Below are 25,974 nucleotides of genomic sequence, written 5' to 3'. Positions count from 1 at the left end.
GAAGAATGCAGACTGATCTTTAAAGCATGATTTCACATAATTTCCTTTGTCTTAAATTCTAGTAAAACATCCTGGTATCATACTGTCCTATCTAATAAAAGAGTAATATGCAAATTAACCATCACTCTGCTACACCCACAAGCCACGCCCACCAGCCACGCCCACCAGCCAATCAAGAGTGAGTATGCAAATTAACCCAACCAAGATGGCTGCAGCCACAGAGAGAGGAGGAGGGAGGCTTGGGTTTCCTTGGCGATGGAGGAAGCCAAGCTTTCCGCAAACACTGGCTGGCCCAGGCCTCCACTTAAGGCTACAAAGTTTCAACAATAGAAGATACATAAACCCAAACAGAAATGGCAGCAGCCACGGAGCTGGAAGAGCAGGAGAGTAGGGTTGCTCCCGGCGATGGAGGAAGCCAAGCTTCTGCAGCCCTGGCTGGCCCAGGCCTTTGCTCCAGGCTACAAAGTTTCAATTGTAGAAGACAAATAAATTCAAGATACCAGGGCCTCTGCTTGGGTCACCTGGGGGCGTGGCCGGCCTGCAAACCACCACAGGACCCTCGCCTAGGGCGCCCCATGCCCCAAGCGAAACCTGATCTGGGACACCCTCCAGGGAAAACCAGCTGGCCCCCACCCATGCACCAGGCCTCTATCCTATCTAATAAAAGAGTAATATGCAGATTAACAATCACTCCAACACACAAGATGGCTTCCCCCATGTGGTCAAAGATCCTGCCCCCATGTGGACACAAGATGGCCCCACAAGATGGCCAGCAGGGGAGGGCAGTTGGGAGGGACCAGGCCTGCAAGGGAGGGCAGTTGGGGGCGATCAAACCTGCAGGGGAGGGCAGTTAAGGGGTGACCAGGCTGGCAGAAGAGGGAAGTTGGGGGCAAATAGGCTGGCAGGGGAGCAGTTAGACATCAATCAGGCTGGCAGGGGAATGGTTAGGGGGTGATCAGGCTGGTAGGCAGAAGCGGTTAGGGACAATCAGGAAGGTAGGCAGGTGAGTGGTTGGGAGCCAGGAGTCCTGGATTGTGAGAGGGATATCCGACTGCCCGGTGGGATCAGGTCTAAACGGGCAGTCGGACATCCCTCGAGGGGTCCCAGATTGGAGAGGGTTCAGGCTGGGCTGAGGGACACCCTTCCCCCCACCTTGTACACGAATTTCGTGCACCGGGCCTCTAGTATATAATAAATGCGCTACACTAGCTCTGAGTCACTGTCTCTCCATCCAAGAACAGTGTCAACCTGGTTGCAGCTTTACTTACTGTCTCTGAGTCTCAGTCTCTCTCTCTCTCTCTCTCTCTCTTCTCTCTCTCTCTCTCTCAATCCCCAGTCACCCCTACTCAGGTCTCATTCACTCTCTAGCCATGCTAGTTGTGGCTAAACCCACATCCTTCACCTTTCCACTGAGTCCCCTCAACCCACCTCTTCCCTGGCAACTATCAATCTGTTCTTGGTATCTATTTCTATATTATTTGTTTATATATCCTGTTCTGTATTTGTCTTTTTCTGGCTGGCATATTTCACTTAGCATAATACCCTCTAGGTCCAGATGGTAATATTCCTTTTTTTTTCTTTATGGCCGAGTCATATTCCATTGTATATATCAGGCGTCCTCAAACTACAGCCCACGGGCCACATGCGGGTGTTTTTGCCGTTTTGTTTTTTTACTTCAAAATAAGATATGTGCAGTGTGCATAGAAATTTGTTCATAGTTTTTTTTTGTTTTTTTTTAACTATAGTCTGGCCCTCCAATGGTCTAAGGGACAGTGAACTGGCCCCCTGTTTAAAAAGTTTGAGGCCCCCTGGTATATATGTACCACCTCTTCTTTAGCCACTGTCCTTTGATGGATGCTGGGTTGCTTCCACATCTTGGCTATTGTAAATAATGCTGCAATGAACATAGTAGTATTTATATTCTTTTGAATTAGTGTTTTGGGTTTGTTTTTTAAAGATATATGCCCAGAAGTGGAATCATTAAGTCATAAAGCAGTTTCATTTTTAATTTTTTGAGGTAACTTCATACTGTTTTCCATAGTGGCTGCACCAATCTTCATTCCCACCAAACAGTGCATGAGGGTTCTCTTTTCTCCACATCCTCACCAACTCTTGTTGTTTGTTGATTTATTGATAAGAGCCATTCTGGTTTTAATTCGCATTTCTCTGATGATTAGTGACATTGAGCATCTTTTCATATGTCTATTGGGCATCCGCATGTCCTTTTTTTAGAAGTGTCTATGCAGGTCCCAGCCCATTTTTTTTTTTTTTTAATCCTCATCTGAGGATATGTTTTTAATGATTTTAGAGAGAGAGGAAGAGAGAGAGGAAGAGGGAAAGATCAATGTGAGAGAGAAACATCAATTGGTTGCCACCCATACAAGACCAGATGAGGGATCGAATCTGCAACCCTATGGAGTCCAACCAACTGAACCAGGTCAGGGCATCCTCTGCCCATTTTTAAATCAGGTTTTCTGTTTCAGTGTTGAGTTGTATGAATTCTTTATAAATTTTGGTATATTAATCCCTTACCTGATATATCACTGGCAAATATCTTTTCCCATTAAGTAGGTTGTCTTTCTGTTTTGTTGATGGTTTCCTTTGCTGTGTGAAGACTTTTTTGTTTGATGTAGTGCCATTTGTTTGTTTGTTTGTTTGTTTTGCTTCTCTTGCCCAAGGATACATATCAGAAAAATATATTGCTAAGAGAAATATCAGATATTTTACTTCCTTAGTATCCCTTTCTAATAGTTCCCTTTATGATAGTTCTTCTAAAACTTTTATGGTTACCAGGCTTAAGTCTTTAATCCATTTTGAGTTTATTCTTGTATATGGGGTAAGAAGGTAGTCTAGTTTCATATTTTTTATTTATCTGTCCAATTTTCCCAAAGCCACTTATTGACTGTCTTCACTCATTTGTATGTTCTTGCCTCCTTTGTCACATATTAATTGACCACATAGGCATGGGTTTATTTCTGGATTCTGCATTCTCTGTGGTCCATTGATCTATATATGTCTGTCTTTATGCCAATACTTTGCTGTTTTGATTACTATAGACTGGTAGTATATAGTGTAATACCTCCAAGTTTGTTCCTCTTTCTCAAGATTGCTGTGGCTAGTTGGGGTCTTTTGTGGTTCCTTATACATTTTGCCAGTGTGTGTCACAGCGACCAGTCGACAGGTCGTTCGGTCACTTGGGCTTTTATATATATATATATATATATATATATATATATATATATATATATATAGACTATAGGTTCAGTGAACGAAATTCATGCATGGGGAGGGTATCCCTCAGCCCGGCCTACACCATCTCATAATCCATGACCCTTCAGGGGATGTCCAACTGCTAGTTTAGGCCCAATCCCTGCAGTCAGACATCCAGTAGTCGAACATCCCTCTTGCAATCCGGGACCACTCCCTAACCACTCGCCTGCCTGCTCACCCCTAACCACTCACCTGTCTGCTCACCCCTAACCACTTGCCTGCCTGTCTGCTTGCCCCTAACTGCTCACCTGCCTGCCTACTCACTCCTAACCACTCACCTACCTGCCTGCTCAGTGCGCATCATAGCGGACAATCGTTCCAGTTGTTCCTCCATAACAGTTGCTTAGGCTTTTATATATATACTAGTGGCCTGGTGCATGAAATTCGTGCACCGGGGGGGGGGGTTGTCTCTCAGCCTGGCCTGCATCCTCTCCAATCTGAGACCCCTGTGGGATCAGGCCTAAACTGGCAGTCGGACAACCCCCTCGCAATCTGGGACTGCTGGCTCCTAACCACTCACCTGCCTGCCTGCTTGATCACCCCTAACCACTCTGCCTGCTGGCCTGATTACCCTCAACTGCACCCCCCTGCCAGCCTGCTCACCCTCAACTAGTCCCCTCTGCTGGCCTGCTTGCCCCCAACTGCCCCCCTCCCACCAGCCTGATTACCCCCAACTGCCCTCCCCTCCTGGCCTGATCATCCCCAACTGCCTTCCCCTCCTGGCCTGATCACTCCTAACCGCCTCTGCCTCGGCCCCGCCACCATGGCTTTGTCCGGAAGGACTTCTGGAAGGTCTCATGGTCTAATTAGCATATCACCCTTTTATTAATATAGATAGGATATGACATACTGCCATAACTATAACATATGTACCAGTATTACTCTATAAGAATACATACTTCATGCAATAGGAAGGCATCTAATACATTACATTGTATATGTTGTAAGTAGTAGAAAATACTGTATTCATAGCAATAATATACATCCTGTGACTTCCCTTCCTGATGTGGGAATGGTTCCTCAGTTCTTTGAACATTTCCTGGCCCCTAATTTTGTGTGTGTGTGTGTCATTCAGTGTAACTTTATTTACTGTTTATTGCACATGATTTGAGTCTTTAATTTCTAACCACCAAAGACTCAAAGGACTATTTTTTCCATGAAGTTTAACATTAACATCAGTGAATTCATGTATTCATGTATTTTTATTGTTAACACTGAATTATTCACATTGTCATAGATCCTGAACTCATAAGCATGGACCATGCACAGGCTGGCGGCAAGCCAGGAAGCCACTCTGCAAGCAAACAGATACTCTGCATAAGGAGAAAAGTCATAGCACAACATTTAATGTCCAACCTGAGTCACCTCAGAATGTTGTATATATTGACTTCTTAATTCATATAGTATCGGGAACTCAACCGCTTGGTTGGTGACGGGGTTGACCTGGTTCAGGAGGATTATTCCTGAAATAATTAAGGAAAGGAGGGCTCAATCTTTTCTTGGTTGCTTGCTCCTCCCCAGCACCTTCATCTTTCTTCTCATCCTCAGCTTCTCGGGCATCTTCTCCTTCACCTTCACCTCCTTCTTCTTCCTCCTTTGCATCCTCAAATTCTTCCTTGGCACCTTCTTCCTCTTCCTCTCCTTCCTCTTTATCAGCCACTTCCTTCTCCTTCTCCTCCTCTTCAGCTTCTCCTTCAGAGGGGGGTTCATCCTTAGCTTCCTAATGGTCTCCTCCACCTCGATCTGCTCCTCCTGGACGTGGCTGGTGTATTAAGAAGGGAAGGAGCAAGCGGACATCAAGTAGGAGCTAGTCTGTAAACCACCTTAGGCAGATGACCAAAGATCTGGGAACTCTGGGTGTAGCCACTGGCTATGCTTCCCACGCTGGTGAAACTGAGTCAGGTCTCCTCACCTTCCAAGAGTTTCCTGTAAGCTGCAATGTCAATGTCCAAAGCCACATTGAGGAGGTCCTTGTATTCTTTTAAATATCATGCCATTTCACTCTCTGTAGTTTTCAACTCATTTTCTAATTTGTTGATTGTGTCCTGCATAGCACTAACGTCAGAGTTCTGCTTATCCTCCAGCTCTCGCAGCTGCTTTCCCAGAGCTTAGTTCATACCCCGGCATGCTTTGATCTCCAGGGTCTTGGCCTTGAGCAGGCAGTGCACACCCCGTAGGTGTTCTTGGCAGTGCTCTCAGTCAGCATGGTGAGCAGCTCTTGTACCATTCTTCTGCATTCTGCATGTCCTTGGCAGCCAGCTTCTCATACTGGGCGCCGATGTCCTTGAGCCCTGCAGAGAGGTCAGACTTGGAAAACATGTCCATCTCCACGGAGATGTGAGCATACTGGATCTGCACCTGCAGCTCAGCGATCTCCTCTTCATGCACCTTCTTCAGAAAGGCGATTTAGTCCATCAGGCTGTTGATGCGCTTTTCAAGCTCAGCGCCAGCAAGAGCCGCCTCGTCTGCACCTTTGTGCACCTCTATCAGCCAGCTCTCTGCATCATCAGGGTTCAGCACCTCTTCCTGGTAGCATGCCTGCAGGGTGCTCCCAGTTCCTTCTAAGCCCTGGTGCCTGCTAACTGCCCACTGCCCTCTCCTCGCCAGGGACTGGGCACGGTGGGCTGGGGCACAGGCATCCCATTTTCATTAAAATGTTCAACCCCGGCCTGCTCCACCGGTGTCCACAGGCAGCCCAGGGGCAGACAGTGATCCCAGAGACCCTGGCCACCCCCGCCTACCTGGGTCCCCGATGGCGGCCTCGACCCAGCGGGCAGCGTCAGGCACTGCCCCCCAGGCCTGCCCCGTTACCAATGGCTGCCTGGACCCCACGGGCAGTGTCAGGCACTTCCCACACAGCCTGCCTGGTCCCTGATGGTGGCCTGGACCCTGCAGGTGGCGACAGGCGCTGCCCACCAGGCCTGCCCGACCCTGCTGGCTGCCTAGACCCCGTGGGCGGTGACTGGCACTGTCTGCCAGGCCTGCCCGGTCCTCTGTGGCTGCCTGGACCCCATGGGTGGTGTCAGGCACTGTCTGCCAGGCCTGCCTGGTCCCTGATGGCGGCCTGGACCCCGCAGGTGGCGACAGGCGCCGTCTGCCCAGCCTGCGCCATTACCGATGGCAGGCTGGACCCTGCAGGTGGCGACAGGCGCTGCCTGCCATGCCTGCCCAACCCCGATGGCTGCCTGGACCCCACGTGTGGCGTGAGACACTTCCGACATGGCCTGCCCATCCCCGATGGTGGCCTGGACACTGCAGGCTTCATCAGGCACTGCCTGGGTGGCCTGCCTGGTTCCCCATGGTGGACTGGACCCTGAAGCAGTGTCAGACACAGCCAGCCCCTCCTGCATATCCAAATTTACCCTCCATCTTTGTTGGCTTAATTTGCATATCATTCCTGATTGGCTGTGGACATAGCGAAGGTATGGTCAATTAGCATTTTCTCTTTTATTAGTGTAGACTAGAGGCCCAATGCACAAAATACGTGCAAGAGTAGGCCTTCCTTCCCCCAGCTGCCAGCACCAGCTTCCCTCTGGCACCCAAGACCCAGGCTTCCAGCAGGCACCCAGGACCGGGGCTTCCCTCTGGTCACCGGCAGGCACTTGGGACCCCGGCTTCCCTCACAGCCTCAGCTTCATCTGGCAGGTCATTTGGAAGGATATCTTGTCTAATTAGCATGTTACACTTTTATTATTATAGACTAGAGGCCCAGTGCACAGTTGTGCACTCGGGGGTCCCTCAGCCTGGCCTGCACCCTCTTGCAGTCCAGGAACCCTCGGGGGATGTCCACCTGCCAGCTTATGCCCGCTCCCTGGGGGATTGGACTTAAGCTGGCAGTCAGACATCCCTCTGGCAGCCCGGGAGCCCTCAGGTTATGTCCAACTCCTGCCACTGCCACTGAGCTTTCAGCCGTCAGCCCAGTTTGTGGCTGAATGGATCTCCCCCGTGGGAGCACACTGACCACCAGGGTGCAGCTTCTGTGTTGAGCGTCTGCCCCCTGGTGGTCAGTGAGCATCATAGCGGCCTGTCATTCTGCCATTAGGGTCAATTTGCATATTACCCTTTTATAATATAGGATATATATTTATGTTCCTCTGTTTTTTCTTCCTTCTTAAGGAAGTCCCGTTAACATTGTTTGTAATACTGGTTTGGTGGTGATGAACTCTGTTACCTTTTCTTGTCTGGGAAGCTCTTTTTCTCTCCTTCAGTTTTAAATGGGAGCCTTACCGGATAGAGCACTCTTGGTTGTATATAGATCCTTGCTTTTTATCACTTCACATACTTTATGCCAATCCCTCTGGCCGGCAAATTTTCTGTTGAGAAATCAGCTCACAGTATGATGAGAGCTCCCTTGTAGGTAACTAATGTTTTCTCTTGCTGCTTTTAAAATTCTCTCTTTAACCTTTGGCATTTTAATTAGGATGTGTCTTTGTGTGGGCCTCTTTAGGTTCATCTTGTTTGGGACTCTCTGCACTTCCTGAACTTGTGTGTCTTTTTCCTTCACCAAGTGAGAGAAATTTTCAGTCATTTTTCAAGGAAGTTCTCAATTGCTTGCTATGTCTTTCTCCTGATGGTACCCCTATGATGCAGATGCTTTAAACTTCATGTTTTCATGTTGTCCCAGAGGTCCCTAAAGCTATCCTCATTTTTTAAAATTCCTTTTTGATTTTGTTGCTCTCATTGGGGTATTTTCTGCTACCTTGTCTTTGAAATTGCTGATCAGATCCCTACTTCATCTCACCTGTTGTTCATTCCTTTTAGTATATTTTTCATTTCAGATATTTTAATTTTCATTTCAGACTGGTTCTTTTCTATGTTTTTTATATTTTTTATGCTTACTATGTCCTTGGTATAGTTCTCATTAAGTTAATTCTTTTTTTTTCCCTGTGGATTTCTCCTGTTCTTTAATTGGGGTAATGCTTCTTTGTCTCCCCATTTTGAGTGCCTCTCTGTATTTGTTTCTGTGTATTAGGTAGATCTGCTGTGTCTCCCAGTTTTGGTAATAGGTTCCGTGGGCCACAGTTTCCTTGATCACCTGAGTTACGTTCTCCAGGAATGTCCCTTGTGTGGATTATGTGAGCCCTGCTGTTGTTTTTGGCCCTTGTGTGGGTGAGGTTGACCCTCAGGGTGGCTGACTGTGAGAACTGAAGCTGGACCACATTGCACTAACTGCTGTGTGGAGGCTGACCACGTGAAGCGGAATTTGCCTCCATGGGGTCTGGTGCCTGCTGAGATCTCCCTTTGGGTGTGTGGCTTCTGGCACTAATTAGGTTGTGCTTTGATGTGGTCTGAATCCTGTAGGGTGTATTGGTTCTGGGGCCTCTTGGGAGAGTCTCCAGTGCAGGTCAATCTCAGAAGCTTCCTGTGACTGGCCCTGGGCTACCTGTTAGGAGCTGCAAAGCAATCCATGTGTATTGGTTGCCTTTGCTGGGCCTGGGTGAATGTGGGAGGAGCTAAGCTGTGCCCCAAGGGTGGCTTCCACAAAGCCCTTGAGACAGGTTAGTAAAAGACCCAAGGGACCCCAAGACTTTCCTCCACCTGCATTAGCCTGCCGTTAGGCTCAGTAACTGAATGAGTCTCTGGTGACACAAGATTTGCGTGAGGTAGGTTCTCAGTGAGCCAACAGGTCAGTGCAAGAGCTGCTCATCAGGCTGATACAGGTTCTAGTGAACATTAGTGCTGCGTCAGAAGCCACTCAGCAAAAGTCTGAGGGTTCACCAAAGCTAGCTGCCACCTGCTGTGTGCCTGCTGACCTTTTTTGGGGGTGTATTCTCAGTGACAGAGGGTGAGGCCAGCAGAGTTCATCAGGCCCAAAGAGACCAGGATTTAGCCATGTGAAGGTAGGGCTCTGCACAGGAAAGGTGGTGCCAGGGGGTGTGTGAGGGAAAAATGGCCCATGCCATAGAGCCACACGCCTCAGTCTCTCCCTGAGCTGTGCGACCCTCAGAGCCATCCAAGGAATGTGCACTGAGGCCTCGGCTGGCATGAGCTTGGTAGGGCCAGGCAATGGGGAGTTGGAAGGGTGGGACTATTGCATTCCTCTAGGGCAGTGGTTCTCAACCTTCCTAATGCCGCAGCCCTTTAACACAGTTCCTCATGTTGTGGTGACCCCCAACCATAAAATTGTTTTCGTTGCTACTTCATAACTGTAATTTTGCTACTGTTAATGAATCGTAATGTAAATATCTGTGGTTTCACGACCCACAGTTTGAGAACCGCTGCTAATAGAGCCTAAGATCATCGGAAAACACAGATATTTACATTACGATTCATCAACAGTAGCAAAATTACAGTTATGAAGTAGCAACGAAAATAATTTTATGGTTGGGGGTCACCACAACATGAGGAACTGTATTAAAGGGCCGTGGCATTAGAAAGGTTGAGAACCACTGCTCTAGGGTGATGCTGTATAAAGAGCAGTGCTCAATCCAGGAATGATGTTGTTTGTGGGCAGTGTTGGAGAGGGACTCAGCACATGGACCCTGGTAGCTGTCCCTTCAGCTCTCTCTTGGCAGCCACACATGATTCCTTATTTGCTCCAAGCCTCCTTCTTCTGTGGGAGCCCAGGGTAACTAGCTGCAAATGAGATTTTGTGTCTTTGGCCCTTTAAGAGGGCACCTGGGTTTCTTAGGAGACTTCTGTCTTTTCTTAGCAGACAGAATCCTTGCTGATTTTTACAGTCAGGTATTATGTGGGCTCCTCTTCCCAGCTCTGGTGCTCTGGGCTGGGGAGCCTGGCAACCGGTGCAGCTGGGATAGCCGCCCTCTGGGAGCAGGGCCAGCCCTTTTCATGTCTCTGTCCTTCCTACCATATCAATGTGGCTTCTTCTGTAAATCCTTGGTTATAAGACTTCTGTTCAACTGGTCTTCAGTTGGTCATTCAGGTTTATTGTTCTACAATTTAGTTGTGATTCCAGTTTGATCCTAGGAGGAGGTGAGTGTAACTTCCACCTACTCCACTGCCATCTTGGGTCCTCCGCCTCCCCCATGCTCCCATAATTCTGTGTACATCTTTTTATTTTTGGATGCCACCTTGTGAGGCATTTATGTACTTACAAGTTTGTTTCCCTGAGGGTGGGGACTCCTGCTTATATCCTCAGCACCTAGCACTGTCTTGCACAAAGAGTGATCATCAGTACAAGAGAGGTCATTAGATAGGACAAGGCTGCTGTCTCTCTGTGGCAGGCTCTCTGCAAAGGACTGAGCATCTTCAAAGGATCAACTGGCCGCTGTACATCCACCCTCCAAGGTTCCCTGCTCCTCACCCTTGTGCTAGAAGCTGACCTCTCTGCCACACCAAGCATGCATGACCTTGCCCATCACTGGTCCATACACCCTCAATAGGAATCACACCTTTTTCACTTTGGTAAGTACCCGGTGCCAAGTGCAGTGTCCTAAACTTCATGGTTACATAAGAAATCCCTTGAAGAGCCCTAGCTGGTTTGGCTCAGTGGATAGAGCAGACTGGAGGGTCCCAGGTTCAATTCTGATCAAGAGCACATGCCTGGGTTGTGGGCTCCATCCACAGTGGGGGCCGTTCAGGAGGCAGCCGATCAATGATTCTCTCTCATCATTGATGTCTCTATCTCTCTCTCCCTTTCCCTTCCTCTCTGAAATCAATAAAAAAATATTTTTAAAAAAGAAGAAATTCCTTGAGGAAATTTACTACCTGTAGAGAAGTTATAGAATCCCTCAAGAAGTGTCCTGGCATGCCCACTGGAACCAGAATCCTGAACATGTGGCCAAGCCAGTTGTGCGATTACTCCAAGACACTCACCCACTAGTCTTGCTTGCATACACCCAAACACAGTGATTGGAGCGTCTTTCTCGTAGTCCCGGAAGCCACCGCTCCGCTGAGGTAAGCTGTGAGGCATGTTCAGGTTGGTGCGAATGTAGCGGCCTAGAAAAAAGTCGTACAAGGCTATGTGAGTTTCTTGTTTCCTTTAGGATTTTCATTGCTGATCCTGACAGCCTCTCTATTTCCATTCCTTTTTGGCCAAAGAGACGAAATTGAGCTTTCTAGGAAATATCAAGGCCGACACTTTTCCTTTGTTAGAATGTCTGGGAATCCACTCCTCTATTCTGCTGACAAAAGTGACAAGAGATAGTTTTTAAGTGAAAATAGTAACCAGACACTCTTCAGCAGGGGGCTGCTCTGAATTGTAACCTTCCCGTGTGAAACAGGCCACTCAAAGGAAAATGGAACCAGCATGAGTCAGGACGAATTGAGCGGGAGCTCTGGCCATGGAATCAGGATGCTCTCCCCGCCTCTGATTTGGCCATGTGACCGTGGGCGAAACATCTGCCTTTGTCCCCTGGTGTCCCAGTTTACAGATTCTAGACAAGAACACTTAACCTGTTCCCTAACAAGACAATCAAGGAAGGGCTTATGAATGTAACATATTGCAGGCTTTTCTACAGCCCACTTAGCCAGAAATGAGCACTCCATCTAGATAAATGTAGCTTGGCTGTGCCCTCTAGAGGCCACGATAGGCATAGCAATGCTGAAGAGGACAAACAGCTGCTCACCTTTGGCATCAAAGCACTGGGATAACCAGTACTTCCCAAAGACGACGTCCATCCTCTCACCATGCCGACACACGAAGAGACATCTCTTTTGGGGGCCAGGCTGACTGCTGGCCCTCAGAGGCTGCAGGTAAGGAACAGCTGTTAGTGGACAGGCCGGGCCAGGTGCAGGCGAGCTGAGCTCCAGGCAGGTTCTGCGAATGTAGGACTTGGCCTATCCTCCTGCAGACCTCACAGGTTATTTTGAGGCTCAAATGTGATGAACTACATGTGCTTTGAGAAATCAGAAGGGTTAGAAAATGGCCTTATCAGTGCGACTGCTCTTGTCAGTAGGAGCAGTTATTGCTTTGAGGTGAAACTAGCTGGCTCGTAGAGAAAGCCACTGGTGGGACAGCATCCTCCCCTCCACAGAGGCCTCTGCAACTCCCTCAGGGAATGAGGATGCTCATTACCACAAACACGTTTGCCTCACCTCTACGTGCATGGTGTTAGACCACATCGTCCAGTGGTCTCCTCCAACAGTGAGGGTCTGCCTTCCTGTTCTAACCATGGTTTAGGCTCTATTGTCCAACTCCTATAAGTTGGTGCTCCTGGAAATGGTTCTGAAAGGACAGTTGCTACGTCAGGTGATGAAACAGGCAGGTCTGGTCAAAGGCATGTCCAGATGACGCTGGTCTCTACAACTGCCGGGTGGATTGTGGTAGATGTCCCTCTAATGCCTTCTTTCTGAGAGTCATTCCCAGTTTCCCTAGGGCTACAGGCATCATGCTGGCCAGCATTTACCTTGGTTCCCAAGGAGGAAGTTAGTATATGGGTGGTGGTATGTCTTCCCCTCATCTTCCCTTATTGTTTTCTAATTCAAGCCCTGGGCTCTAGCCAAAGTGATCTAGTCTCTTAATCCTCAACATGTTTGAACTTTCAACTTGCCTTTGTATTGTTCAAACTACTCTCCCAACTCTTCATTCTGAAAACTTTCTGACATATACCAAGTGCTCCAATGTACACTGAACACTCACTGTACACCAGGTACTGTGCTAACAGCCTTATTCTTGCCTTTAATATTTTTCATTAAAGTATACTTGACATGTACATTAGTTTCAGGTGTACAACAGCAATTTGACATTTATATACTTTACAGTGTATAAGTAACTATCTGTCACCATACAGAGTTATGTTACTAGAGGCCCGGTGCATGAAATTCATGCATGGGGGGGGGGGTGTGTCCCTCAGCCCAGCCTGCACCCTCTCCAATCTGGGACCCCTTGAGGGATGTTTGACTGCCCGTTTTTAAATGGGCAATTGGACATCCCTCTCACAATCCAGGACTGCTGGCTCCTAACCATTCACCTGCCTGCCAGCCTGATCATCCCCTAACCACTCCCCTGCCAGCCTGATCATCCCCTAATCACTCCCCTGCCAGCCTAACCAATGCCTAACTGCTCCACTGCTGGCCCAATTGCCCCTAACTGCCCTTCCCTGACAGCCTGGTCACCCCTAACTGCCCTCTCCTGCCAGCCTGGTCGCCCCTAACTGTCCTCCCCTGCAGGCCTGATCACCCCCAACTGCCCTCACCTGCTGGCCCAGTCACCCCTAACTTCCCTCCCCTGCCGGCCCGGTCACCCCTAACTGTCCTCCCCTGCAGGCCTGATTGCCTCCAACTGCCCTCTCCTGCAGGCCTGGTGTCCCCCAACTGCCCTCCCCTGCCGGCCATCATGTGGCAGCCATCTTGTGTCCACATGGGGGTGGCCATCTTGTGTGCTGGAGTGATGGTCAATTTGCACATTACCTCTTTATTCTATAGGATTCACTATATACTCTGTGCTTTCTATTACATCTCCATAACATATCCTACCTAATAATAGACAAACATGCAAATTGACCGTACCTTCGCTATGCCCATGATTGGCCAGGAGGTGCGGGGGGGGAGGGGACTCGGGGTGGCTGGGGTGGCCGATTGGGCCGGTGGGACTGCATCGCCAGCAGTGGCGCGAGCTCAGCGTCTGCGCCATGGCTGTGCTGCGGCACAGAAGGGGCCTCTGGGGCAGCAAGCTCACATCCCACTGCGTGGACCATCAAAAGCGGGGGAGCTGGGTGCCTGTCCGCTCAGGCAGCAGGCCTTTCAGAAGCCTCCGCCACACCGGAGGCTTCTGAAAGGCCTGGTGAACCAGCGGACAGGCACCCAGCTCCCCCGTGATCAAAAGCAAAAGCGTGTAGGGGACCCTATACGTGCATGATTCAATCATGCACTGGGCCTCTAGTCTATTTTATAACTGGAATTTGCACCTCTAACTACTCTTCACCTTTTCACCCACTCCCTGCCCTGTTTCCTCTGATCTTCACCATGGCCTAGGATTGCTGCTGCACAGACGACGTGCTCCCCTCTGCAAAGAGCCTTCCTTACAGCCAAGACCAGATGCTGTCTGGACCGCGTCTCCGCTCTTCTCGTCTCCAGTGTGTATGTATGTTAGTGGCCTCATCCTTAGTAACAGGTGATCAGGGGACCTGGAGTGCCTCTGAGGGTGTGCCCTGGTGGCAGCCTCACCTGCGAGGGCTGGCAGACGATGGTGAGGGGCGCCATCTCCCCCAGGCCCTGGTCCTCGTACGACCGCCTGTCCAATATGCCGTCACCAAATGGGAGCGCGTTGGAAGATGATGCATTTAAGATGGAGTAAGAACTGCAGAGGAAGATAAGGAAGAAGTTCACTGCATCAGCTGGGAGTCCTCAGCCCTTCAGCCGTGGACTCCTGGAGTGTGGGGACTGGCGGCAAACGCTCTGGGACAGTCCAGGGTTGGGAAAGCTCAGCGGGGGTGCCCCCTTCCTGAGATGCGCATCTTGCTTTATGCTGAAGTCAGCTGTTAATCAATTCTGGGCAGATGGCATCTCTGTTTGGAATAGAAGAATTCACCCCTGGGCAAGAACAGGCCTGCATTCTGTGCTAAGATGCCATAGGCATGGTCAACACTGAAGTCACAAAGAATAATGAAGTGTCAATTTTGTCCCATTGTTTCCACCTATTTTTCAGGCTCAAAAGAAATAAACAACTCCTGTTGTCTTTCATCTTTCCAGGGAGCATTTCCACTGACTCCACACTTTGCCTGTGGCTTCTCATAGTTGAGAAAACCTCATGGCCACTTCCCCCTCTCCTACCACCCCCCTTCTACCTCCCTGTGCCCAAGCCCCTCCTTCCTCTCAGAAACACCTCCAACAAGATCATTACCCACAGGGCATTGCCGACCAGATACTGGGCTTCAAGCCTAGAGCTCCCCTTCGGGGGTAACACCAGAACTGCAGGAGCCCAAAGAGGCCTTGCTAAACAGAGGCAGCAACTCACGCCAGGTTGAAATTACTGGAGTAGTAAGACCTCCAAAAAGCCTTATTTAATAAACACTGAGATTTAAGCATGGCTGTTAGGCAAATCCAGTGACCATCTCCATCAGCATCCCTGGGCAGTATCAAGGGAGAACATTAAAGTTTTAGATTTCTCGCTTCTTTAGAACGAGGGCAGCCACAGGTCCCAGTCAGCCCTGCACAGTCTGGTTTGTATCTACTGACCCAGCAATCTGTGCAGTTTAACATCCACTCTGGATTGTTCATTTTTAACACAGTATTATTCTTATAATTTTAACTTAAATAAACTTCTTATAGTTACCAATATAATAAAGCTAACTGGTTGTTAGTAAAAATTCTTTCTAAAAATTGTATGGGCATGGGCGGTTTGGCTCAGTGGATAGAGCATCGGCCTGTGGACTGAAGGGTCCCAGGTTAGATTCTAGTCAAGGGCGTGTTACCTAGGCTGCAGGCTCAATTCCTGGCCCTGGTTGGGGAGCCTGCATGAGGCAACCAGTTGATGTGTCTCTCTCATATTGATGTTTCTCTCTCTCTGTCTCTCCCCCTCCTTTTCACTCTCTCTAGAAACCAATGGAAAAATATCCTTGGGTAAGGATTAAACAAAACAAAAAAACCTGTCTGATTTTAATAATTTTAGCACCCTTTTCATTCTCCAAGGTGCCCCTTTCTATAAATGTAAAGAGACTCCCCCTCTTTATACACAAAGATCACCCAAGCTCACACCTGAAGACTGGTGTTTCAGCCCTTGCACACATCCTAATCACCAGGGGAGGTTTAACACACGCATGCCAGGCCACTCCGCATAGACCAGGACTCACAGTGTGGGGTGGGTCCAGGAACCCAGTTTAACAAAGATGCCTCAGTAAGTGTGATGTGTGGCCAAATGAAACCTGTTTTGGTAACATTTAAGCAACTGTAGACCAAGGAAATCTTGTGCGGTTCACATAGTCTAATAGACTGGTTATTTTCTTTTGTTTTAAACTGAGACCTCCCAGCATCTCAGAGTCAAAGAAAATCCAGTCCCACTCTGATTCTCAAGCCTGAGGGCCCCACATGCTGGGTGGAACCGCCTGCCCCTGCTTGCCTCCCCTGTCACTGTTTCCTTCGCTGCTATGAGGTCTGAGAGCCCTGCCACAGGCAGTTCCAGGAGCGTGCCCCCCCCCCCCCCCCCACCGCCTTCCTCTCTGGGATGAGGCCTGGGCTCCCTGGAGCAGTGGGACTGACAGTTCCAGCAAGACCACAGGCAGTGCTTTCTGCTGAGAGCAGGGAGGGGCGCAGAGCTCACACCCAGTGCCTCTCCCAAGTGCCAGGCCTGAGGATAAGCCCAGGACCAACCAGCCACCACAATTCAGAGGACACAATGGCCGCACCACTGACAGCTGTCTAGGGACACTCAACCAGGCGAGATGCTCTGAGAAATGGGGAGGACAGTGTTCCCGGGACGCTCTCAGATAGGGAGGAAGGGTCGTGAAGGGCCACAGGCCCCAGGCTCCACTTGTTGCTTGAATCTCCTCCCCAAGGGCCCCCCAGGCCAGCCAGGCCAGACTCCGTACCGCTGAGGCTGGTGGTGAGAAAAGTCTGCCTCCCTGAGCCATTCCCACCTCTGGGGTAAGCAGACTTCTCTTACAGGATCAGTTTTGGAGAAGAGACAATTGACTTGCTGAGCATATAGAGAGGATGAGAAAACACAGGTTAGAAAGAAGAGAAAATCATAAAGCTAATGACGACTTCAGTTCAGTGCTGCTAGGCAGGCACCCTGATCCGGGCAAAGCTAGGCCCTCCCTCGCAGCCTCTCCTCTCCCCCGGCTGACTACAGTTCATTATCACATTCACTTTGTGGATCAGCAAACAGAGGCTCTGAGGGTAGTGCGGCCTGGCAAGGTCGCACAGCTAGTAAACGGGAGAGTCAGGAGGACCGTTGGAATAAAGACTCAAACTCTCCATTACGATGCCCTATCCCTCACGTTAGTGTTTCCACATCAGCAGGGCTGGCGTGGTCTCAGGAGAACAGCACACAAGTCATCGCTCAAAACAGAAGATGACAACGCAGACCTCCCTGGACCCAGGCCGGATAGCACTCATTTCACCCTGAGCTCTAATCTGGGCAAGAGTGGGCTGGGCACGGGGACCTAGCAGGCTTCCATGTCTGCTCCTCGCGTGCGAGCCTGCTTTTAGGAACGCGATCTAAGGGCGGTGCATCCTCAGACCGAGCCTTAGTCCTCAGTTTATTCATGGGTGTTATGCTTTACTTGATTTCTCAGGCTAAAAGGGCAACTTTGGAAACCCAATTTATTTATTTTTATCTTCAGAAACATTTCTGAAAAAGCAAATATTTAGGCAACATGAGTCAGCTCCGACCTTCTGATCTGAGCCACCAAATGTTGGGTGTTCGTGGGGTGGCGTGGGGGGACTGGAAGGAAGAGGGAGCTGCTGGGTCCCGGGGATCAGGGAAGATGTTCTCTCCCCACTCGGGTGTGTGCTGCCAACCAGGGCAGCGACTCTTTCCTTTTCTCCCACCAGGAAAAACACGCACTGAAGCCGCCATCTGCTGCTCTTCTGTGGTGACCATACGATGCTGGGCCCGCACCGCTGTGCCCAGAGCTTCCAGCTCAGCCAGGAGGACAGACCTCACACACACACTGGTGGGACCCCTGCGTGTCCAGGGAGGGCAGGCTCGGAGCTCCTCCGAGTAAGAAAGAGAAGGCGCCTTTATTCTATTTTATTTACTGGGACACAAAGCTAGCCACAGGCCACTCCCAAAGATGACCAGGGACCACGTGTGTCTCCAGGATCTGCAGTTAGTTGCCTATTTCCTTGAACACACACTGTCATTCAGACACTCACGTGCCAAGTCTGAGCACTGGCTTAGAGCCACCTACTAAATGAGGGCGTGTTTGTCTCCTGACACTTGCAAACTCTGTCATTGCTGGCCTGGCGGTGTCTCGGGAACTGCCTCGCTGCTGTGCTGGGGAGTCGGGCCATCCCAGCAATGACCCAGGACACAGCGGACATAAACCTGGAACCATGAAAACTCAGGACCCACACTTCAGCCATCAGAGGGGGACACCAGCAGCCTCAGTTTAGTCTCCAATCTGGAACTCAGACCGACAGTTACATTGGACGGGGCAGGAAGAGCTACCCATTGCTCAGTTCTCCCGTCCCCACGTCAGCTCTTCCCTGGGAGCCTGGAGCCGACAGGCTTTCTTCCCAGGGCAGGAACTGCTGCCCTGTGTGTCCAGCGTCGAGCCCAGACCCCACCGCTCCTGGAAGTCTGTAGGCACAGGCCTCGGCCAGCTCACCTATGGAACACCCAGGTGCTGCATTCGTCGGCCTTGGTGATGTAGTTCTCGGGCAGGAGCCCCGAACCGCCGGTGGTCAGGGAGGTGCCGTAGACCCAGCCCTCACTGGTGCTGGCCTGCTCCACAGGAGACATGAAGATGAAGTCCCCCGGAACCAGCTCCAGCTCGTCGTCATTCTGGGGGGTGTAGGGGTAGATCACCTGCAAGGTCTGGAGAAGAGAGGGCAGTGAGGCCCAGCCTTCCTCCCACCAGGCGGCCCCGGGTTCTGCGTGAACACGTGCAGGGGGCTCAGCGGGTGCCATGGCCTCAGAGGGGAGCCCCTCAGCAGGGACAGGACAAATGAGCTTTAACAATAAGAGACAAAGAGGCCATGTTATTTTTAAAAATAATTCATTTGAGCGTCTCTTCCCTAAGTGCCAACCGAGCCCAATGTGGGTCAGGCAGGCGACTGAGGACAGAGCTGACTGGAGGTGCCCTTGGAAAATGCCAAAGCCTGGGCTGCCGGGAGCTGTGTCCTGGCGCTCCCGCCCGCGCCCCTGCCGGGGCCCTGTGTCTGGGTCGCTGTTCCCAACACTCCAAATCGATGATGAGCTTGTCTGGTCTAGACCCTGAGGTTCTAACAATTTTTCATATTTTACAAAATCTAAAAGAAATGTTAAAAGACTATACAAACTTTAAGAAGTCAGTTCTTCTGCTGTTAAAAAAAAACTAGGAAACAAATGTAAGTGCTATTAATAAATGTAGTTAAACTGGATGGCTACTGTTTCATCAAGCCATGTGGTCTGTTTTTGGATGGATTGCCCATCTTCACTGTCAAAATCCCTGCATTCTGGTTTCAGCTCTAGCCCTAAATTATTCCGCTTCAGACCAGCCCCTAACCTCTGTGACTCAGCTTCTCCTTCAGGGATAAGGACAGTGTTACTCTTCAGAGACGGCCTGGCCAGGCCTGAGCACAGTGCGGATTCCCTCAAACGGTGGCGCCCAGATGGTCCCCCTGCCCCCTGGGACCCCTGCCCCTGCCCCAGTGAGCAGCAAGGCTCCTGGCTTTGCCTGCTCCCTTCCCCGCTGCTCCTGTCAGGAGCCACAGGGAACATTACCTCATGGTTAGCAAATCGGATATCCCGGGAGAATATGGCTGCCAGCCAGTCGCACCCGAGTTTGACATCGATGCTCTGGGCTAGCTTCTCCAGGGTGGGCAGGTGGCTGGCTTGGAAGTGGTAAGCCAGGGTTACGTGCAGCTGCTTCTTATGAGGTTCCACGTGCACTTCTAGAAAAGGAAGGAGCCAGGTGCTGTTAGCCTCGGCGCTGCCAGCAAGGTGGAGCTGAGGGGGAACCCAGAGTCCTGCTTCCCAGGGCACAGCGGAGGGCCGCTGACAGACAGCCGCACCCCCCTCCCTGCGCAGCGGGGGCACAGACCGGACCGCCGCCTGAGGGGTGACAGCACAGTCTGTGGAGCCGCGGGCAGGCCGGGAGGCAATCTTTCCGGTTGCTCCCCTCGCGACAACCCCGGCTGGAGCAGCCCACCACTCAGAGGAGGAAACCCAGCCCTAGAGGGATGACTCATTCATGTGAAATGGAACAAAGGTCATCAAGGGACTCTCAAAGCTATGCTGGGTGAAATCAAGTCTCTTAGCTTCTTGGTGGCTCTGATGGAGAAGTGAAGAAAAACAAATATTTTCTAAGTTTAAAACAGGGATTCTCAACAGCATTTGGGTGAAATGACTCTGTTTGGGTGCTGCCCTCCTGGAGGCCACAGCAGCGCCCAGAGTGTGACCACCGGAAATGACTCAGACATTGCTAGCCGTCCCCTGGGGCAAACGTGCCCTGGTTGGAACCCCCGGCTTAACGCAGGCAGACGGCTCCTCTAAGACACCCCAGAAACAAGCAAAGCCAGCTGCCGCCTCCAGGGCCCGCTCTGCTTCCTTGTCTGTGTCTCTCTCAATGGGGAGCACAGCTCCTGTCCATGCCAGACTCTGAAGAAGCTGCAGCCAGAGAGGTTTAGGGTAGCGGTCGCCACTGGTGGTCCGTGAGGTCCGAAAGGCTGGCGACTGCTGGTTTAGGGAGTTGAGAAACTAAGAGGCTCACTCAGACCACACAGAGATGCAGCGGGGGCTGGGTCCTTGGGTTCTGAGCGCTTTCTCTGTGATACTGCATTGCTTCTCTCTGGTGTGAGCCTGCAAGGCCAGGGCTCTGTGTCTGTTCACACTGGATCCCAGTGCTCAGCACATGCCAGTGTCAGTCCTTGTCAAATGAACAAAGACACATGAATTGATCTCCCTGTGGAGGGCAACACTAAATCTACCTGCTGAAGGAATCTGGGGGGTCCCCCAAATTCCAGAACACCAAGGCGAAGGCTGATGGCTGGCTTCTAGGTTGCAAGGAGCTGGGCCAGCTACACAGCAGGGTACGCAGTTCTGCAAACCACCAGCAGGGGGCGACGAGAGGGCCCAGAAACCGATTCTGTGTCTCTGGGAGTTGGGGGGGCGGTGGCGGGGGGAAGGGCCTCTTAGAGAGGAAGGGTTAGAGAGGAAGGGCTGTCTCTCCCTCCTGCCAGGAAAGCAGCCCAGGCCCCGGTGAACCCCGCTTTGCTCCTGTGTGAGGCACCTGGGTTTCGTGGCTACAACATGAGTTTGGTTTCTGTGGTGGTATTCATGGTGCTGAGGGTGAACAGGAGCAGTTTCCCTAAAAAAGGAGGATGCACACAGGACACCACTGTCCTCTCTACTGGCCATTTCTCTGGAATGTTCAGGCCCTGTGACATGACAGGCACCCCAAGTCCAGAAGCAGACACTCATCCGGGAGCAGGGGGTTGGGGAAGGGACCTTCCAGGCCGGACCCGGGGGAGCCCGAGCGGCTCGGGGGCTGGCCCTCCGCACACTCCCGGCCTAGCCCTGCTCGGCTTTTCCGGTGAAGAGGTGCCCGCACAGTCCCGGCCGGGCTGGGAGGACACCGCCTCGACCCAGGTGGCCCTGTCCTGTCTCCACATGAGGTGGCGCAGGCAGCTTGGGTCCCTCTGGCCCTGCGCTCAGCCCTCCGTGAGGGCTGGAGGGCGGACGGGTGGCCTCCGTGGCCCTCTCTGCTGGGGCTGGGGCGCCTGCCCTGCAGGGACCCCTTCGTCTAAGATCGACATGGCCCTGTGAGCTCCTTCCTGCTAAGCGGGTGAGCCACCCTCCAGGGATGGCCTCTCTTCTGGGCTCTGCTAGCCCCTGTGTTCAGCCAGGCTCCCAGCTCTGCAGGAGGAACCACGTCTGACTGTCCTATTCAAGGAGACACCGCAGCTTCCCACTGAGCCCCTGCCACTGACTCTGCGCTTGGGGAGCCCAGACACTGCCTCACCTCACTGTCTGTCTGTCCTGGAGCTCGGGAGCTCGTCTGCACCTGTGGTCAGAGAGGAGGAACACCCCCCCCCCCAATGCCTGTCGCCTGTCACCATGCATCCTGAGCATCCCTTTAAGCTAACTTCTTTGGTGGGAAATCGCAGCAGCTTAAGCTCAGAGCTGCCACGGAGAGAGCAGAAGAGCTGTTGGAGAGGGACTAGTGGGCGGCTTTTGAGGCTTAGGGGCGTCTAATGGTTTCCTAGGTCGAAGGGTGTGGCTCGGTGGAGATGACTGTTACTTGATTCTGAAAGGTTCCACTCTCCTCTCTGTGCTATGCTGCCCTGGCCTGGAGTGCCCGGCCCAGGTGGGCGCCTGCGTGGGAGGGTTGGAGGAGGGAGGAAGGTTCCTAACTCAGGTGGCTCAATGGGGAGCAGGTGTCTGTGCTCCTTCCGCTTGGTGTGGGGGAGTAGCCCCGGGCATTCTCTCTGGAAAGTTAGCAGAGCAGCACAGAGGTGTGCTCCGGGGAGGGAGGGGATGTGCTCCTAGTCCTGCTCGGCCCCTTCCTGCAGGCCACCTCCTAACCCACCGCTTGTCACAGCACCCCGTCCCCCCACTCTGGCTCACCGGTTTTGGATGCAGCCTCCGCGGCAAAGTCAGCGGCGAACTTCTTGAGGACATCGGCGCTGCCCTCCTCCACGAAGAGCCCGATGAAGTTGGAGGAGGTGTAGAGCTCCAGGGGCAGCGGCACCGAGAACTTGCCCTTCCAGCGGCTGACGGTGGCCTGCAGGGCCTCCCCCAGAGCATCCGCCTTGCTGTCCTCGCACTGGAAGGGAAGCGGCGCGCTGCACGCAGGGGCTAGGGGAGCTTGGCTCGACGGTCCTCAGGCACCCTCCGCCCAGGCTGAGGCTGAGGCCACCACACGCGCGCGCACACACACACATGCACGAACACACGCACGCACACACGCATCCCGTCTGTGAGGAGGGGAACTGCACACTCCCAATGACCTGGAACTGGATCACACAGCTCTTACACCTGTGACTCCCAGGTCCCGCCAGGCGGCTGGGGTCTGGGCACCACGTCCCCATGGGGGTGCCGCTCACCATGAAGAACTGGCAGAGGGTGATGTGGGGGAAGATGTTGTGCGCCTTGTTCTTTCCGCAGATCTGCTTCGACTGCTGCCAGAAGTCGGAGAGCTTCTGGGCTAAGGGACCCGTGGGGCGCAGGTACAGCACGTATTCCCGGGGCAGCGGGTCGTCCAGGAAGGGGTCGCCCACATGGGAGAAGAGCCTGTGGGAGAGCGGGCAGCCTTGCTGGAGAATGGCTGGGGGTGGTTCAGACACTCTGCTGCGTGGGAAGGGCTTTCCCTCTGTGCTTGAGGAGCTACCCTCGCAGCTCACACTTCACAGCCGACCTCAGCCACCGCTGTGCCTGCAGGTGCCTTAGCCATGGCTCCCTCAGAAACCTGAAGCCTCTCCAGGAGCCATTCTCAGGTAAACCCCAACCCTTTCCTAAGCCAGGGCCATTCAACGGGGCTCCTTCAGCTCAGTTGATGATTAAACCTGGTGCCCCCAAAGACAAGGGACGCTTGGGAGCCGCCCCTCGGCTCTGCCCTGGGCAGTGACGTCCTGAAAGGTGGGTAGGTTTTTTCCTAAATTGACTTGGGCAGCATCCACACAGTTTCATTATATCTGTCAGTGGCTGGAGGGCGGGCAGCTATTGGATAGGGGCTCTCTCAGAAACACTTGGCGTCTTTAACCACTGCTAAGGCGAAGCACACCCTGGGGCAGCGTGAGGAGGCAACTGGCTGAATGGTCCAGTCAGGGTCTTCCTCGCCCCATCCCCCAGGTTCATTAAAGAGGCCACACAACCTTGCTCATCCACATATATTTAGAGTTGGTCAAGTGTCATTTTATCAATTTAGTTACTTTATACCAACCAGTCACATGCGGCTTGCACACTTCTTCCTCCGGTGGACGCCAAAGCTTTTTGTCTAGAAGAAGAAATCAAATTTCTATTGTTAGTATTTTTAGCCTCCTATCAGCTGCTCATGGCGGTGGCAGGAGGTGAGTGTGAAGTGAGGGACTAAGCCTCTCAGAGGTGGGCAGACACGGCAGCAGGCTCCCCAAGGCCACAGCCAGGCGCTGGGACACAGCACGGGCCTGCAGGCACCTGAGCCGGGTGGGCTCTGTCAGCAGGCTCCACACTGGAGTTTTAGTTCTGCTTCCCTGCAGGTTGTCATGTCTTGCTTTTGCCTCCTTCATTCTCGCGCACTCACTCTGACTGCCCTGGATCCCTTACAGAATGTTGTTGCTAATTCACAGCCCTTGGCAGAGTGTACGAGAAAGTGGGCTAAATGCCCACCAAGGACATTGGATTTGGCTTAATTCAATGCCTCCTCCCGCCCACCTCCAGCCACCACCACCAGGCTCAGGAGGATCCGTGATCTCCAACCAGTTCACAGACACCTTTTGGGTCCAGTGTCCAGAGCAGTGCTGCTGACCCTCCCACTGCTGGAGAGACAAGGATGGCTGTGGAGCGAGGCCCTTGCGCGCCAGCACACAGCACAGTAGGTGCTTCTGAAGTTTCAGTCTGGTCTCTAAGAGCTGAGAGTTCTGGGTTTGTGCCCAGCTCTGCTATTCACCCACCCATTCGTGCACTCATGCTTACGACGCCCATTCAAGAAATCCTTAGTGAACTGCTGTTATCTCATCAGCACTGTGCTAAGTTCTAGGAATACAGCGAAACAACACTTATATGCTTACTGCCATCATGGAGATTTCAGCTGAGCAGGCGTGAAAACATTCATCTGTACAGATAGTTATTTAATTACATCTGCGGTCGGGGCAGCAAAGGGAAGTAGGGGAACCATAACATAGGACAGGGAGACCTAACCCAGGCCAAACGGTCAGAGGGTCAGGGAAGGCTTCAGGGAAGAGGTGAGACCTGAAGTGAGACCTGAAGGATGCCGATGGACCCCTCCGGGTAGGGATGGGGGTTGCATGGGGCTGTGGTAGCAAAGGACACCTAGTGCATCTACTCTTTCGTCAAGTGCTTGAATGGTGCCTGACACATGGAGATGGCCCGTGAACACTCACTCCCACCCTTTACCAGACACTGACTCTGGATCCTTGGGAGAGGAGCGAGGGCACGGAATGTCTCCTTCTCCCAATTGGCTGCTGAACCCAACTCCTCTTTCCTTTTCGTGGTCCCTCTGTGGAGCAATGGGAAGACCTGGTGCCGTGAGAATCATGGAAGATCCGCACGAAAGGGCCCTCACAGACCATCTGAGACCCAAGTGCTTCCCTCCACACAGGGAAGCTGGGGGAGGAAGGACTGCGACTTGCTGAAGGCAGCCTGGCGAAGGTGGCGCCAAGTGCAGGCCAGGCTCCTGCTCTGCTCCACAGCCCAAAGGCAAGGGAAGTGCTTTCCTTTCCTGCATGAAAACCTGAGCACAGATACCAAGTGAACAGGGTGAAGAAATGGGCACAGCTAAGTAGAACAGCTTATAGCAGACACGCCTCCTTTCAGTAAATGAAGTTAGGAAGTAGCAGGGCCAGTGCTCGGGGCCCCTCAGAATTTCTCAGGACAGAAGCTGCTGAGGAAAAGACTGGAAAACAAATTACCCCCTCCCCCACCCCCATGCCCACACCTGGGTAAGGTGCTTTGTGCTGGCCTGTTGCCAGTCCTGTTTCCTTTACTGTTTACTGGGCCATCAGAGAACACACCTCTTGCCTTTTTTCGGATCCAGCAGCCATATACCCACAGAAGAATGCAAATCATAGTTTTTTAGAAGTTAGAATCTACTAGGGATTAAATTAATAAAAAACACCTATTGTTTCAAAAACAATTGAGAAAAGGAAACTCGTTTGTGGTACAATGTACTATTTATATAAAAGATCCAGTTTTTTTTCTATGCCCTTCCCCTGGTGAAATATACCCTACTGAAATTTATTTTTTTTAAGCACTAGGAGAATAATCTGAAAATTAAAGGTCTAATTAAGTCATGATTTCCGTGACTCAAAAAACAAATTTTGGCCGAAACCGGTTTGGCTCAGCGGATAGAGCGTCGGCCTGCGGACTCAAGGGTCCCAGGTTCGAATCCGGTCAAGGGCATGTGCCTTGGTTGCGGGCACATCCCCAGTGGGGGGTGTGCAAGAGGCGGCTGATCGATGTTTCTAACTCTATCCCTCTCTGTAAAAAAATCAATAAAA

The 25,974-nt window shown here is 51.7% G+C and overlaps 1 protein-coding gene across 1 annotated transcript in view; it reads right to left on the bottom strand.

Moving 5' to 3' along the window:
• Window positions 1-25,974, bottom strand: part of UBASH3B (ubiquitin associated and SH3 domain containing B) — a 158,466-nt gene that overhangs the window by 25,419 nt on the left and 107,073 nt on the right. The window contains exons 2-9 of the mRNA XM_054712552.1: window positions 23,700-23,753; window positions 22,864-23,050; window positions 22,385-22,583; window positions 19,541-19,710; window positions 18,444-18,652; window positions 14,338-14,470; window positions 11,799-11,919; window positions 11,047-11,169 (exon numbers count right to left, since the gene is read on the bottom strand). Of these exons, the coding sequence (XP_054568527.1) occupies window positions 11,047-11,169; window positions 11,799-11,919; window positions 14,338-14,470; window positions 18,444-18,652; window positions 19,541-19,710; window positions 22,385-22,583; window positions 22,864-23,050; window positions 23,700-23,753 (1,196 nt within the window). The remainder of the gene's footprint in view (window positions 1-11,046; window positions 11,170-11,798; window positions 11,920-14,337; window positions 14,471-18,443; window positions 18,653-19,540; window positions 19,711-22,384; window positions 22,584-22,863; window positions 23,051-23,699; window positions 23,754-25,974) is intronic.

The sequence above is a fragment of the Eptesicus fuscus genome, chromosome 23 (assembly GCF_027574615.1).
Source record: "Eptesicus fuscus isolate TK198812 chromosome 23, DD_ASM_mEF_20220401, whole genome shotgun sequence".
Classification (NCBI taxonomy): Eukaryota; Metazoa; Chordata; class Mammalia; order Chiroptera; family Vespertilionidae; genus Eptesicus; species Eptesicus fuscus.
Note: the sequence above shows the minus strand (reverse complement) of the source record. Positions and strands in the feature narration are given on the sequence as shown.